The sequence below is a fragment of the Trachurus japonicus genome, chromosome 7 (assembly GCF_045865225.1).
Source record: "Trachurus japonicus isolate A0001 chromosome 7, Traja_1.0".
Lineage (NCBI taxonomy): Eukaryota > Metazoa > Chordata > Actinopteri > Carangiformes > Carangidae > Trachurus > Trachurus japonicus.
This window is the reverse complement of record NC_140913.1, coordinates 33,789,096-33,802,953: the sequence shown is the minus strand read 5'-3', so window position 1 is coordinate 33,802,953 and position 13,858 is coordinate 33,789,096. Positions and strand designations below refer to the sequence as shown.

The following is a 13,858-nucleotide window of genomic DNA, read 5'->3' as shown; positions in this document are numbered from 1 at the left end:
CGGCAGACGTTAGAAACAGCCCATAATACCAATGCATGAAGCAGAATCTGTATTCAGCTGGAGATGATCTGGGTTAACTCGGGGCAGGACAGTCTTCCTGACCTCCATCTGGCCCCGTGAGCAGCTCCCTGACATTTTTATGGATTGGATTCTTCTTTATTATTAAAGGGATAGTTCACCCAAAATTGAAATTTCACTCATTATCTACTCCCCCTCATGTGGACTAAGGGCTGGGAGAAGTTTCAGAGTCCTCTGTGGCTTCTCTGAGTTACAGGGGGTCTCGGCGTAGCAGTGCATGTCCATGTAACGGTTGCAAATGGATACCAACTGTCTTGGTAACAAAAAGACACACCAAAAAACATCCAAATACCTCCATGCTGCTCGTATGTAATGTCTGTCTTGTATTGAAGCCCCGAAATGCAAAATTGTCCCGAAAAAAATGAAATAAGTCTATATTTCAAGCTTGTTTGTAGCGGAAGCTTCTCGAAGCTCCTCTTCCTGGTTCGTCAAATTTGGACGAACTGGGAAGAGGAGCTTCCGCTACAAACAAGCTTGAAATATAGACTTATTTCATTTTTTTCGGGACAATTTTGCATTTCGGGGCTGTAGCAACCAAAAATGTAATAACGGCCAATAATGTAATAATTTTGGCCATTTTAAATGTAATAAAGCCTACTGTATAATGTAATAACGTGCCAATAATGTAATAAAACTTTTGAGCCAATAACGTAATAACTTTTTGCCAATAATGTAATAAGTTATTACATTATTGGCTGGTAATAACTGGTGTCGATAATGTAATAATACATAAATATGACTGCAGTTCTTGGAAATAAAAGGTTTTTTTGCAGTTTTTGTGCAGTTTGCTAATCAAAAATAGGTGATGACATAGTCGTCATATTTATTCATCCAAGATATGTACTATCTTTCACCTCTCTCTTTCTCTCTCTCTCTCTCTCTCTCTCTCACATCAGGGTGAATAGATAATGAGTGAAATTTCAATTTTGGGTGAACTATCCCTCAAACTTCATGTCCTCTGCTGCAACACAAGAAGAAGAAGAAGAGGGAGTCAACAGTGCAGCGGACAAATTAAATCAAATTAAATTAAATGACACCAAAAGAGTTCAGCAATCTCGTTTCTGTGGGAATATTCATCATCATTTGAACTCGATTTAATTTAATACACGTTTTAATTCTTTTATCACTTCATGAATGGCATTTATCCATTTAATCATGAGCACTTGTGCAGGTGTATTAAATAAATAATAGGTGTATGGTTGAATGGAACCGGCTCTATCTGTCTTTTCCTGTCACTGTTCACAAAAAAAAAGCTATAAAAGTACTTGTACAGTGTCCCACTTCTATACTACTAATACCAGAACATATTGACACAGATAAACAGGTTTTTCCATTGTACGAGCAGGAAAAAATACATTTAGCACAAATATGATGCGAAATTCATTTGCTCATGTATAATACTTCAGTTTTTGAGGTATCCACACTATATTTGCATATAAATTAACCTTTAACTTAACTGTTCTCCTCTGTTTTAGAGGAAAATATTGAACTTTTTACATCACAACTTTGCGTGACAGCTGCAGTCAGTCACTTAAAATATATCTGTTAAAACTCTCCAATGGCCAAATTATATGTAACATGTGCAACACTTATTTCCCTCTGATGAGCATTTACTAAATATACCGTAATAACCTACAGTATTGTGATTGAGTTGTAAGCATAGCATTAATCCTAATTTCTCTCAGTGAAAACACATTTTATTTATCATTTCTCTTGCACATGACCTGAAAGGCACATGCTTGTATGTATCGGACATGCAAAGGTTACGCACTATAGCTTTATTGAATAAGTTAACACATTTAGCCTACAAACAAGTAGATCCATAGAACAACTCAAAGTAAATCGTACAGTATGTTCCATATCTGATTCCATCTCAGCTGTATTCTTCCTGTTATGTCTCTAAATGACAGTGGACTTTAAACCACACTGCAAAAACTCAAAATCTTACCAAGAATATTTGTCTTATTTCTAGTCAAAATGTCATTTCTAATCAAAACAGATCTCATTCTAGTGATAGGCTACATTTACACTGCAAAAACTCTTACCAAGAATATTTGTCTTATAAGACTCGTCACATTAAAAAGTAGCTTGTTCTTAGACACTTTTTACTTCTTTCAAGCATATTTTCACTTGAAATAAGTAGAAAAATCTGATAGTGGAGCAAGTTTTTCTTTCTTATTACAAACACAAAAAACCTGCTTTCACTGGCAGATTTTTCTACTTATTTCAAGTAAAAATTTGTTTGAAACAGGTGAAAATTATCTAAAAACAAGTTCATTTTTAGGTGATGAGTCTTATTTTAAATGGAAAGAGTTTAGTTTTGACTATAGAAATTAGACATTTTGAAAAGAAAGAAGACAAATATGATGAGTTTTTGCAGTGCACACAGTATTGTGATCTTATGTATCGTGTTTTAACCTTGTGTGTGTGAGTATCTCTATAATTGTGTCTGCACAGCTGGATAATCACAGTTATTTCATTGTATATTGGCTGATGTTTGCCTTTCACACTACGCTGAACTTCTAATTTCCCAACAAAATGTGAGATTATCCTCTTTTCCTGCAGAGAGTCTAATTACCACTCAGGGTTTCTGTTTCTGTTGTGCAGCTGCGAGCTCCTCCGTGTCCTCTCCTCTCCTCTGTGAACTGGGTCGGTGGTTCGACTCCGCCTTCTCCAGTGACCCACGCTTCACCCGATGATGATGATGATGCACCGTCGTCGTCGGAGTGTGTTATGTAAAGAACAAGTGTGTGTGTGTGATTATGTGAGTGTGACCCGTTGGTGTGAAGGGCTTCAAGTGGTCAGTGTGGTATTCAACCATCATTAATCTTGTCAGAATGTAATGCATGAAAAAGGGGGATTATTACTGGACACGGCCAGATTAATTTCCTCGAGGCCCTCGGGCAAAGATTTGTCGTTGGGCCCCTGCTGACCCCCATTATACATTTTATTATTTCCCCCCGAGGCGCCCATAAACCACTCAGCCGGCTTTCTATAGAGCTGAGTGACAGAAAATGAATTAACAAAAACATTTGATGATTAATTAATCACATCACATAGGTCCTACGACAAAACAAATCTCCTTGTTCTGGTTTCTCAGATGTGAATATTTGTCTTTTCTAACAGAACAAAAAAGAAGGAGAAAGAGAGAGAGAGAGAATATGTTAATATGAGCTTCAGGGAATACTGATGTGCTGTTAATGAAATGTCATTGTAGTCTGACATGTTATACACTGAGCAATCAATCAATTATTAAACACAATAATGGGGCCAGATGATGGAGGACCTGACATAGTTTACTTGATCAAAATGATCTGAGGGAAACTTTGGGGCATTTGAGGTCCCTGCTGTTGCCAGATTGGACAGTTTTCCACCAAACTGGGCTATTTTTTTCATTATTTAGTCACATTCAAATTAATTTGATTGGACAGATATATTATCAACTACTTTTTGTACAGTTTCCAGCTGTGAGAATATTTGATATTTCATAAATAAATCATATTAACCAAGTAGCCTAGAGCCTGAACAGAGTTATATGCTCTAGCTACACATATTTTTAGTTTCAGTATGAGTTAATCTTTACAGAGATACGATTATCTCCAGTGTCTTTCAAAAAAATACATGTCCATAGCCCACACAGAGGTCACTGAATGAAAACTAACTTAGAACTTGCCCAAGAATCTTTATCAAAACGTAAGGCTTTACTGGCTGGAGGTGAAACGTGCTTTTATGCTATTGTAATAATATGTTCTGTGGTTGTGTGATGTTAATGTTTCTGTTGGTTCTGGTTCTGGATGACCTGCTGAGAATAAAATGTGGCCTCTCTGTCAAAAATACCAGAACCTCTTTTTGGTATCGGCCCGTCACTGAATGAGTCTTTGGTAAATTGGATTGGATTGTACTTTATTGTCCCAAAGGGCAACTTGTTTTGGGCTCTGAGCCACTGCAATACACAAAACAATACATACGAGACATTCATACAAAGTACTTTCTCACATTAAAACACACATTTAAAACAGCGAAGGGTGCTTCCATTCTATAGCCTACAAATAAATCAATGAAATCAATATATCCAGAAAACTGATCAAACCAGCAGCTCTTAACTTAAAGCAGAAGTAAGCGGAATATTTGTGTTAATATAAGTCTTAAATAGTTCTATCTTCCGACAGCAATCACTTCTATAGAGTGTTTGGTCTGAAACACGGGTCTGTCAGTCACTCTGCTCTGCTGTAAGCCGAGGAGAAAACTTTCCTTGTATCCTACAACCTTTATCCAATGAGGAGAGAGAACGGCATAAAGGGGCGGTCCTCTCTGTGTGTGCAGCCAAGGGATGCGCGTGAATGTGTTGACGTAGGGACGAGGGCGGGGACAGCTAACTCCATCGGCTGACAGGAAGTTAGCCAAAACCACCGGATCGCTTACTTCTGCTTTAAAGATACAAAGAAAAACTAAACCAGTAGAATAAAACCAACGGTTCATAAATAAACTAAAGTACTATTCACAGTGTTTGCGTATAGAAATAATAAAATATAATAAAACCATACAAAAATGGTAAAACCAGTCAAATTAATAAAACCTACAGTTCTGAAATACAGTAAAGTGCTACATAGCCTATTACTGGTTAATGCCTTAATGGCGGAAGGGATAAATGAGTTCCTTTAGCCTATCTATTCAGTCTAAGTGTTTATTAGGCCTATTGAATGAATCAAAGAATAAATGAATGAATGAATGAATGAATTTTTTCATTTTCGTGTCATGCCATCACTGTGGCCCATCCCATATGAGATTACAAGACACAATAACAAATACAAAAACAAAGACTAGACAGTCCTTCCTGTTGGTGTTACCTGCCACACAGGTGTGACATAGGCTAAATAAACAATTTAAGATTACTTTCAGTACTCAACTATCGCTCTTCGTCTCATTGCCCAAGCCTTTTCAAGAAATAAAGAAAATGCAAAAATATTCAAATGAAAAAGAAGTTTTAGCTTCTCAGCATCGTCTAACCACACAAATTCGTTATTTGGATCTACTTTACTAAACAATTTTTGTCTTATAGAGTCATAGAAAGGACAGTAGAACACAAAATGAATTTCATTATTATTATTTAAAATGGACTTATATTATATAGGCTAATTGTAAAAGTTGGATTCATATAAAAAATGGAAAAATATATAAATGCAAAGTGTTCTGACCAAACCTGGCAACCCCGCATCATTACTGGTTCTACAGCGCCGCCTTGTGTCCGGGAGGAGAGTTACAGCTCAGCGGTTTCACTTCTGTTTATGTTGAAGTGTTGATACCTGCAGCAGCTGTGTGTGTGTGTTGAAGCTCTGTTGTAAACACGGCGGGGAAAACTGTGAACACAGGTTTGTCAGAGTCCTTTTTAACATTTTAAAACGCTGTTTCGTCCAAACTGTTGGTGGTTACAGCGGTTTAAAGTCTCTTTGCAGCGGACAGCATCTTTTAAAACCGGCCGGTGGGTGAAACCATGCTAGGTAACGTTAGCTAAGCACACTGCTAATGTGGCTAACTACTAGCCAGGAAGCTACTTAGTTAGTTAGTTATAGTTTGATAGTTATCAAAGTGTTTGGAAGTTAGGAGGTGAAATTAGAGACGTTTTAGTGTCGTTTATCTAATCTAAGTGACTAAAAATGATAAATATTAAAGCTAACGTTAAATAATCCTGTGGTAACTCAAGCTAGTAGTCAGTCGTCTGTGTCACTTCAAGGACTAAACTCTGTCATTATAAATCAATAATCAGTGTGTGATCGATGACAGGAACGTAATGAATATTTCAGCCAAGTGTCGTGTTTTTACTTGACCTTGCAGTGACCGGCGGTGACTTGGCAATTATTATTATCAAGTCAGTTCAGTTTCTTTTCCTTTAGTTAGTTCACCTCAGTCTCCTTGGGATTGAATTTATCTGCTTGTGTAGTTTAATTTGTGCATCTTGACATTTCACTCCAGTCACAGTTTAAACATTACAGTGTTAACAAAACACCACATTATTAGCAAACTCTGGCCATTGAGATAAATACTTGAGTAAAAATAGAAAAATATCAGCTAATAGTAGTTTTGGTTTCTGTATGCAGAGGGTTTCACAGTCTCCTCCCTCAGTTTGTATGGGGATAAACTTTTATTTTCTCCATCTCTGTTTTGTTAACTCCTTATTTATTATGAGTGATTTTTTTATCAGGCTAAATAGTGGCACACCTGCACTTTGTACATTATGTTGCACAACTGTTGTTCACCATGCACTAACTGAGTTGGGGAGAGTGGCGTAAGATGAGCCACTTTTCATATTCAGGATCACTGCATCAAAACAATTATAGTTTTGTTGCTAACTAACATATCTGCAGATATTTCAGGATGTCGTGCATCCCCACAAACAAACAGAATGAGTGTAAAGAATATTTTTTTGAAAATAGGAGCGATCCTCCCCCCTCCTTCCCCTCCACAGCTAAAAGTTTACTACCTCATAATGTAGCTCATAGATACCACAACTCATACATAAAACAAATTTATAATTATCTGTTTTGTTCTAAACACAATTCTCATGACACTTATGATCGACGAAATTCACTTTTGAGAGTGAAAAATGTTTTTTTGGACATAAATGTTGTGGTTTTACCTTCACAGACTCCATTAAATGATGCTTTTCTCCTAAATATTTAGCACATGATCCATTTTGAAACAAGTGGTCTAGGCTAACCCTGCGTCTCATCTTACACCGTTCTCCCCTGCTGTAAATATGTTTTATGTCTTATTATCTTATACAGATTTTGTTACTATTTCTTTTCTTCTTATTTTTGCAAATTATACTATTGCTAGATTTAGTTATTGTATTTCTTTTTTATTATTATTCTATTCTATTGGAGCTGCCGTGACACCATAATTTCCTGCAAAGGATTAATAAAGTACAGTACTATTATATTTTGTTCAATAACAAGTATGAAAGTATTTTCTAAACCGTGCAACTGAAAGGACTTCTACTGTGCAAAATGGAAAGCTTGAGTAGCAGCAATAGTAAAATGTCTGTTTCATCTTTAAAAACGGATCGTATGTCAAATCTTACTTCCTTCTCAAATGTAGTTTTTAGAAAACAGTGGGAAACACAACAACAATCTTCTGTTTGATTGCATGAATCTGATCTTATCTCGTCTGGTCTGTTCCCACAGCACCGCTGCAGATCACAGGATGGACTCGAGCGGGAAACCGTCGACGGCGCAGATCGTGGTCTTGGCCACGAGCTCGGCCCTGACGGCACTCCTCTACTCCATCTACAGGAGCAGAGCTAAAACAGTTGCCAGATTAAAGGTCGGCCACGCTTCCCTGCTCGCTCCGTCTCTGTCACGTTGAATGTCAGGGCTGTGTGGATTCATCTCCCCCCCCCCGTTATGTCGTTTGCTGTGTTGATCTGAACCATTCGTCTCCACAGGAAGCCAAGAAGGTGTCCATCGATCAGGATCTGAGAAACATCCTGTCTGAAACTCCCGGCCGGTGTGTCCCGTACGCCGTCATCGAAGGTGCGTTGTTGTTGAGCCTCGCGAAGCCTTGGCTTGAATACAGCGACTGTGTCAACTAGGGATGTCACGATAATAGATTTTTTTGGTTTGATTATTGTCAGAGAAATAATCACGGTGTTACGATTATCACGATTATTATGCATTCATTAATTTCACAACACTATTCATGTGTAAAATCAAATATAGTTAAAATATACATTACTAATTATAAAATATTTTAAATATCTATTAAAATATGACTAATTATTAATCCGCCAGGGGAAGTGTTTGAAATTTTCAAGACAAGTCATTAATCATGTCATCAATACCAAATGTTTAAATTAAATTTAATCTTTTTATTTTTATTACAAATGACACTCTAGCATTTAAATTTCTACCAATTCAATGCTATGTTAGGTAAATGGACCAGTATCTGTGCATTTACCTTTACTTTGGCGTACATCTGCCGACACGGTTCATACATAATCTTTTTTTGGAAAGTGACGGTATTTAGGAATCTTTGCGATCAATTAATTGTGGCATTTAATACCGCGATTAATTGTGAAAACAAGTAATTGTGACATCCCTAGTGTCAACCAAACACCTGCAGCGTCTCTTCAGTCTGTCTTTTGTTTCTCACACACTGCAGGCGTCGTGAGGAATGTGAAGGAAACTCTGAGCAGCCAGTTTGTTGAAAACTGCAAAGGCGTCATCGAACGACTGACGCTGAAGGAGGAGAAGATGGTCTGGAATCGCACCACGCACCTCTGGTCAGTCCGTGACGTTATTAGCACTCACTCACAGGGCGTTATGGAGCCCATAAAACAGTTTATTGGTTTGTTGTTAAAGGGATAGTTCAACATTTTGGCAAATTGGCCCATTGCCATAATCCCTATAGTCATAGCAGTAGGTTCGTTACCTTTATTTGTCGGTGCAAGCTGTTTTTAGAACGGCGGAGCAGAGCCGTGAGCTGCTCAGAGCATTTTGGGTCGAGAGTGAAATATATTGACAACAAGACAGGCTCCACCATCACAGGGATATATATATATATATATATTTTTTTAAAGAAATCTGTTTAACCTTTACTGCAACAGGAAGTTTTGTTGAGATTAAAGCAAATTTAAGATGGAGCCACAGCTTCGACTGTCACCATCAACGGATCAGAGACCGAGTCCAAAAAGATATGAACAACAAATCCTCACAAATGACAAACTGGATTTAGAGAAATCTTTGACATTTTTTACTTTTCTCTTCCACTCAGTTAAAGGGATAGTTCAACATTTTTGGCAAATTGGCCCATTGCCATAATCCCTATAGTCATAGCAGTAGGTTTGTTACCTTTAATTGTCGGTGCAAGCTATTTTTAGAACGGCGGAGCAGAGCCGTGAGCTGCTCAGAGCTACGCTACGGAGGCTAAAGGGATTTCTTGGTTTCCCTCATCAAACTCATCAAATACACAATCCAACAACTCCACAACGCTCTGGTGGACAAGTTGTGACCTGCACATTCACCACGCTATGAGATAATAACACAACGTTACCAGACGGAGTCGTTTTAGAGGGAAATTCATGCAAAACCGCTGATGCACGTTGCCTTCAGGGACAGTTTTTCATCAAGCAGTCTCTGTATTTCCCTCTAAAACAACTCTGTCTGGTAACGTTGTGTTATTATCTCATAGCGTGGTGAATGTGCAGGTCACAACTTGTCCACCAGAGCGTTGTGGAGTTGTTGGATTGTGTATTTGATGAACAACCCACGTTAGCTTCCTGATAACATCCACCACCACATGTCTGAAACTCACATCTTGTCCTGCACCTGTTGAAAAAGCCACAGAATAAGAGATTTACCAGGGAAAAGCGCTGCAGCCCAGAAAGGTAATTATATATAGAGATAGAGAGATTTATCCCCTTTATCTCTCCATCTGTCTCCTAATCTCCTTCATCCAGCTCCTGCTCCAAAAGAGAAAAACCTTCATTGCTTCTGTGAGGCTTTAAAACCTGTGCTTGGATTTTACCTTGTTATTATGTTTCAATATATAACAAATATATGTAAATTAGCTCCTCAGATGTATAAACACACCTGCAGGTATTCATTCATTCATAATCTTTATTGCAGACTCATGGTCCATTAGAAGGAAAGTACAAAACAAAACAAAAAGACACAGATAATACTAAAATAATACTATAAAAAGTACAAATCATTTTAAAACAAATGAATATACAGGCTTTTATGCCAGTGCTCCCTGAGGCTCTGACTCATCTAGTCTACACATGCATTTGTAAACAACGCTGCTGGTGTGGTCCTTTACACTGACTCCATTTACAATATTGAATTAATAATAAACCCCTTTCTTCTGCATTTTAATAAGATGTTAAAGCATTATTTAGTGCAAAAATGATGCAAAATGAGCTTTTATTCAGGGTTCCTACGCAAGTATGGAAATATGGAAAAGTATGGAATTTGATTTTATACATTTCCAGGTCTGGAAAAGTATAGAAAATTGAAACTATTGTATGGAAATATATTTATCTTAATAGTTATCTGGCTTTGGTCTTATCCAAAGTTAATGGGGTTAATTGTTTTGTATGCACCATTGTACCTAGCTACAGTCTCCTGGAAATTATTATATATTTAAAATGTGTAGGAACTCTGTTTATTTGAACTTTGAAGTGACGGAACTAGAAAATGTTAAAGCAGCAATAAAGAATTGAAACAATAAAATGTCAGTTGTCAATGTCAATGTCAATTTATTTATATAGAACATTTCATATGGCAAGCATAAACTCAATGTGCTTAAGAATAAAAGATGCAATACATGTGAGCGCATATTAAAACAGAAGCCAATGTGTTAAGACAAACAAACAAACAAACAAACAAAAAAAACTAATTAAAAGCTTGCGAGAACAGGTATGTTTTATGATTACACTTTAAAAACAACATATTAATAAGTGTGGTTTTCCAAACAGGAACAGCACAGAGAAAATCATCCACCAGCGAACCAACACGGTCCCGTTCGCCCTCGGGTCTCACGACGACGCTGTCACCGACGCCGTGCGGATCGTCCGGCCGCTGGACGCGGCGGAGCTGGACCTGGAGACGACCTACGAGAACTTCCACCCCTCGGTCCAGTCGCTGTCCAGCGTCATCGGCCACTTCATCAGCGGCGAGCGGCCCAAGGGCATCCACGAGACGGAGGAGATGCTGCGCGTCGGCGACAGCGTGACGGCGGTCGGAGAGCTGGTGCTGGACAACAGCCTCATCAAGCTGCAGCCGCCCAAACAGGGCTTCAGGTAGACGACACGCTCTTCTCCCCATTCCATTCTTCTACGGTTTTTTTGGATGCCGATTCGAGTTAAAGGGACATTGTGTAGGAATTCCTCCCATCTAGAGTTGCGGTTGTATATCGCAAGCAACTCAGTCGTATTTTTCATGCTGCATTCACATGAAATCGGTTAGATGGCAGACGGACGACAGCCGCTACACGTAACGGCGTAAACAAGCCTCTATGTAAACAAGTGGTCCGTCAGCACGAGGCAAAACAATGACACGTGACAATATGTTGTCATGGCGATGTGGTATTGTTTTACCGGCTTTCTCTGGACTTCTGTGACTAAAATGACATCTGGTTTGTTAGCGACGGCCATTTTTCCGACTGCACCTGAATGCAGCATTCAGGTGCAGTCCTCAGAGTCCTCGCTGCGTTACCGCGGTGACTTTTCAGAGACGGTGTCTCCACTGAGTTTCCGTGGTTTCCTACCGTCACGCTGCCACTGAACGTAAAAGCATGGCGACACCACATGGCAGCCAGCACCGAGCTTACCGCTCCATGTAGATATGAATGATATGAACGGCTAATTCAGAGCTGAAAGGAACACCTCACTTTGTTGATAGGGGGGATTACTGATTAATGAAAAACAGACTGAAGAACCAAATACTCTAGTTTATTTATGTACTGTTGGCTTTATTCCATTGGTTTAGTTGAACCACAGCGCACATAGCACTTAAAGAGCTGCTGATTTGATTAGTTCTACAGACTGTTTTTACTGACCTATTTGTAATGGAGTGGAAGCACCCTTCACTGTCATGAATGCGTGTTAAGGTGTGAAAGTATTTTGTATGGATGTCTCGTATGTATTGTCTTGTGTATGCAGTGGCTCCGAGCCCAAGACAAATTTCCCTTCGGGACAGTAAAGTACAATCCAATCCAATCCAATCGCGATATTTATGTGAATCGTTTTTTTCTCCCACCCCCGTCTTCAGGTACTTCCTGACGCGGCTGGACTACGAGGCGCTGCTGAGGAAGCAGAGCAACAGCGTGCGGCTGTGGCGGGTCCTGACCGTGGTGTTCGGCGCGGCGGCGTGCTCGGCGCTGGTCTACATCCTGTGGCGGCAGTACGCGCGGCGGCGGCGCAGCAGGAAGGACCGCGGCCTGCTGGAGGAGTTCAAGGAGACGCAGCGGAGACGGATGCGCGAGCTGAACGTGGAGGAGAGCAGCGTGTCGCCGTCGAGCTGCACCGTCTGCCTCAGCCGCGAGCGCTCCCGCGTCTTCCTCGAGTGCGGCCACGTGTGCGCCTGCGCCCCGTGCTACGACGCGCTGCCGACGCCGAAGAAATGCCCGATCTGCCGGGCGACGATAGACCGCGTGGTGCCGCTGTACAACAGCTAACAGTACGTCACGTCACCGGAAGAACAGGAAATACAGTCTGTCAATCAAACCAAACCGACCGACCAACGCTGTCGTCTCAGGCTGGAACTGGTTCACGTCTGTGCTGTTGTTTGTTGTTTGTTTTCTATCTCTTTTCTTTTTTTTTAAAGGGATACACCAACATTTTTTTTTTTCGTGTCTTGCTTCAGTCCCGAGTCCATAACCAGCAGATAGACACCATCCTTTTGACTGTGCGTGCAGTAACAAGGGAGATAGAGCCGTATCGCCGTAATTAGCTTAGCTCAAACACTGGAAGTGTTTGGGTAGTGTTAGCCTGCCTCCTACCTAAAGTCGCTAATTAGCTTAGCTCAAACACTGGAAGTATATAGGTAGTGTTAGCCTGCCTCCACCTAAAATCGCTAATTAGCTTAGCTCAAACGCTGGAAGTGTATAGGTAGTGTTAGCCTGCCTCCTACCTAAAGTCGCTAATTAGCTTAGCTCAAACGCTGGAAGTGTATAGGTAGTGTTAGCCTGCCTCCACCTAAAGTCGCTAATTAGCTTAGCTCAAACACTGGAAGTGTATAGGTAGTGTTAGCCTGCCTCCTACCCAAGCTGAAATCAGCAGTCAGAAGCTGATTTCATTTTAGCTCTAAACTCTGTAAATATATCACTTTATCCACATTTCAAACATGTTTAGGCGAGAAAGTAGCCGTTTAGATCAGCAGTGTGTCGTTAATTTGTCTAAATACCAGCTGTTTACAATTTTGTTCGGACGAATTTGGCGCTACTCAAGCTAGCCGTTGTGACCAACGCACTTCCGGTTACTTTCACAAAATAAAACACCCGTTGCCCTTTACATACAGAAAACCATGACGATAGAATTTGTGCTTTTACTCTGAAATAGGAAGCTAACCTACCCTCAATGTAGCTAGCTTGAACCAAAATAAACCGTCTTTGCTTGAACCCTCCGTTTTGACCGATCTCGTCCCGTTAGCGGCATTTGACCGCTCAAGATGCCTTACCGGAGAGTTTTGTCAGCTCTGAGACGAAGATCAGCCAGCCAGTTTCCGTTTAGAGTTGCTGAAGAGTTTCTCTGATGACTTTAGGTGGAGGCAGGCTAACACAACCCATACACTTCCAGCGTTTGAGCTAAGCTAATTACGGGCGATACGGCTCTATCTCCATGGTTACTGCACGCACAGTCGAAAGGATGGTGTCTATCTGCTGGTCATGGACTCGGGAGTGAGGCAAGACACAAAAAAAATAAATGTTGGCGTATCCCTTTAATCATCCCGCTCGATAAACAACAAGTATCTCTGCGCTGAAACATGATGCGATTACGTTTCCTCTGAAATGTTCAAATCAAATTTGGGAAACTGTAATTCATCTTGATAGTGAAAATGGGATCCCTCCCTTTGTCTTGATAAAGAAAATTAGATTTCACGTCTCATCCTGAGAGGCAGTGAGACACTTTTATTATTTAGACACATAAATATTGATCAGACAAAGATCTCTAGACGTTCCTCGTTCTGTTTCTGTGAACGATTCAACCCTTTTTGTTATTTTCAAAGCACTTAAAGATCCTTTGAAGTTAATACACTGTAAAGTAACGTGGCATATATATTAT

General features: G+C 39.9%; 1 protein-coding gene across 1 annotated transcript; it reads left to right on the top strand.

The window, feature by feature from the left end:
• Window positions 1-5,354: 5,354 nt before the first annotated feature.
• Window positions 5,355-12,343, top strand: mul1 (mitochondrial E3 ubiquitin protein ligase 1). Its single transcript, XM_085783178.1, has 6 exons — window positions 5,355-5,447; window positions 7,260-7,398; window positions 7,520-7,607; window positions 8,236-8,356; window positions 10,553-10,876; window positions 11,847-12,343. The coding sequence occupies exons 2-6, from the start codon at window positions 7,279-7,281 to the stop codon at window positions 12,250-12,252; spliced, it is 1,059 nt and encodes a 352-aa protein (XP_085639304.1). The 5' UTR covers window positions 5,355-5,447; window positions 7,260-7,278; the 3' UTR covers window positions 12,253-12,343.
• The last annotated feature ends 1,515 nt before the right edge of the window (window positions 12,344-13,858 follow it).

Coding starts and splice junctions, on each gene's coding strand:
- mul1 (XM_085783178.1), top strand. CDS start 7,279: ATGGACTCGAGCGGGAAACCGTCGACGGCGCAGATCGTGGTCTTGGCC. Junction 7,608..8,235: donor CCCGTACGCCGTCATCGAAG/GTGCGTTGTTGT, acceptor CACACACTGCAG/GCGTCGTGAGGAATGTGAAG. Junction 8,357..10,552: donor AATCGCACCACGCACCTCTG/GTCAGTCCGTGA, acceptor TTTTCCAAACAG/GAACAGCACAGAGAAAATCA.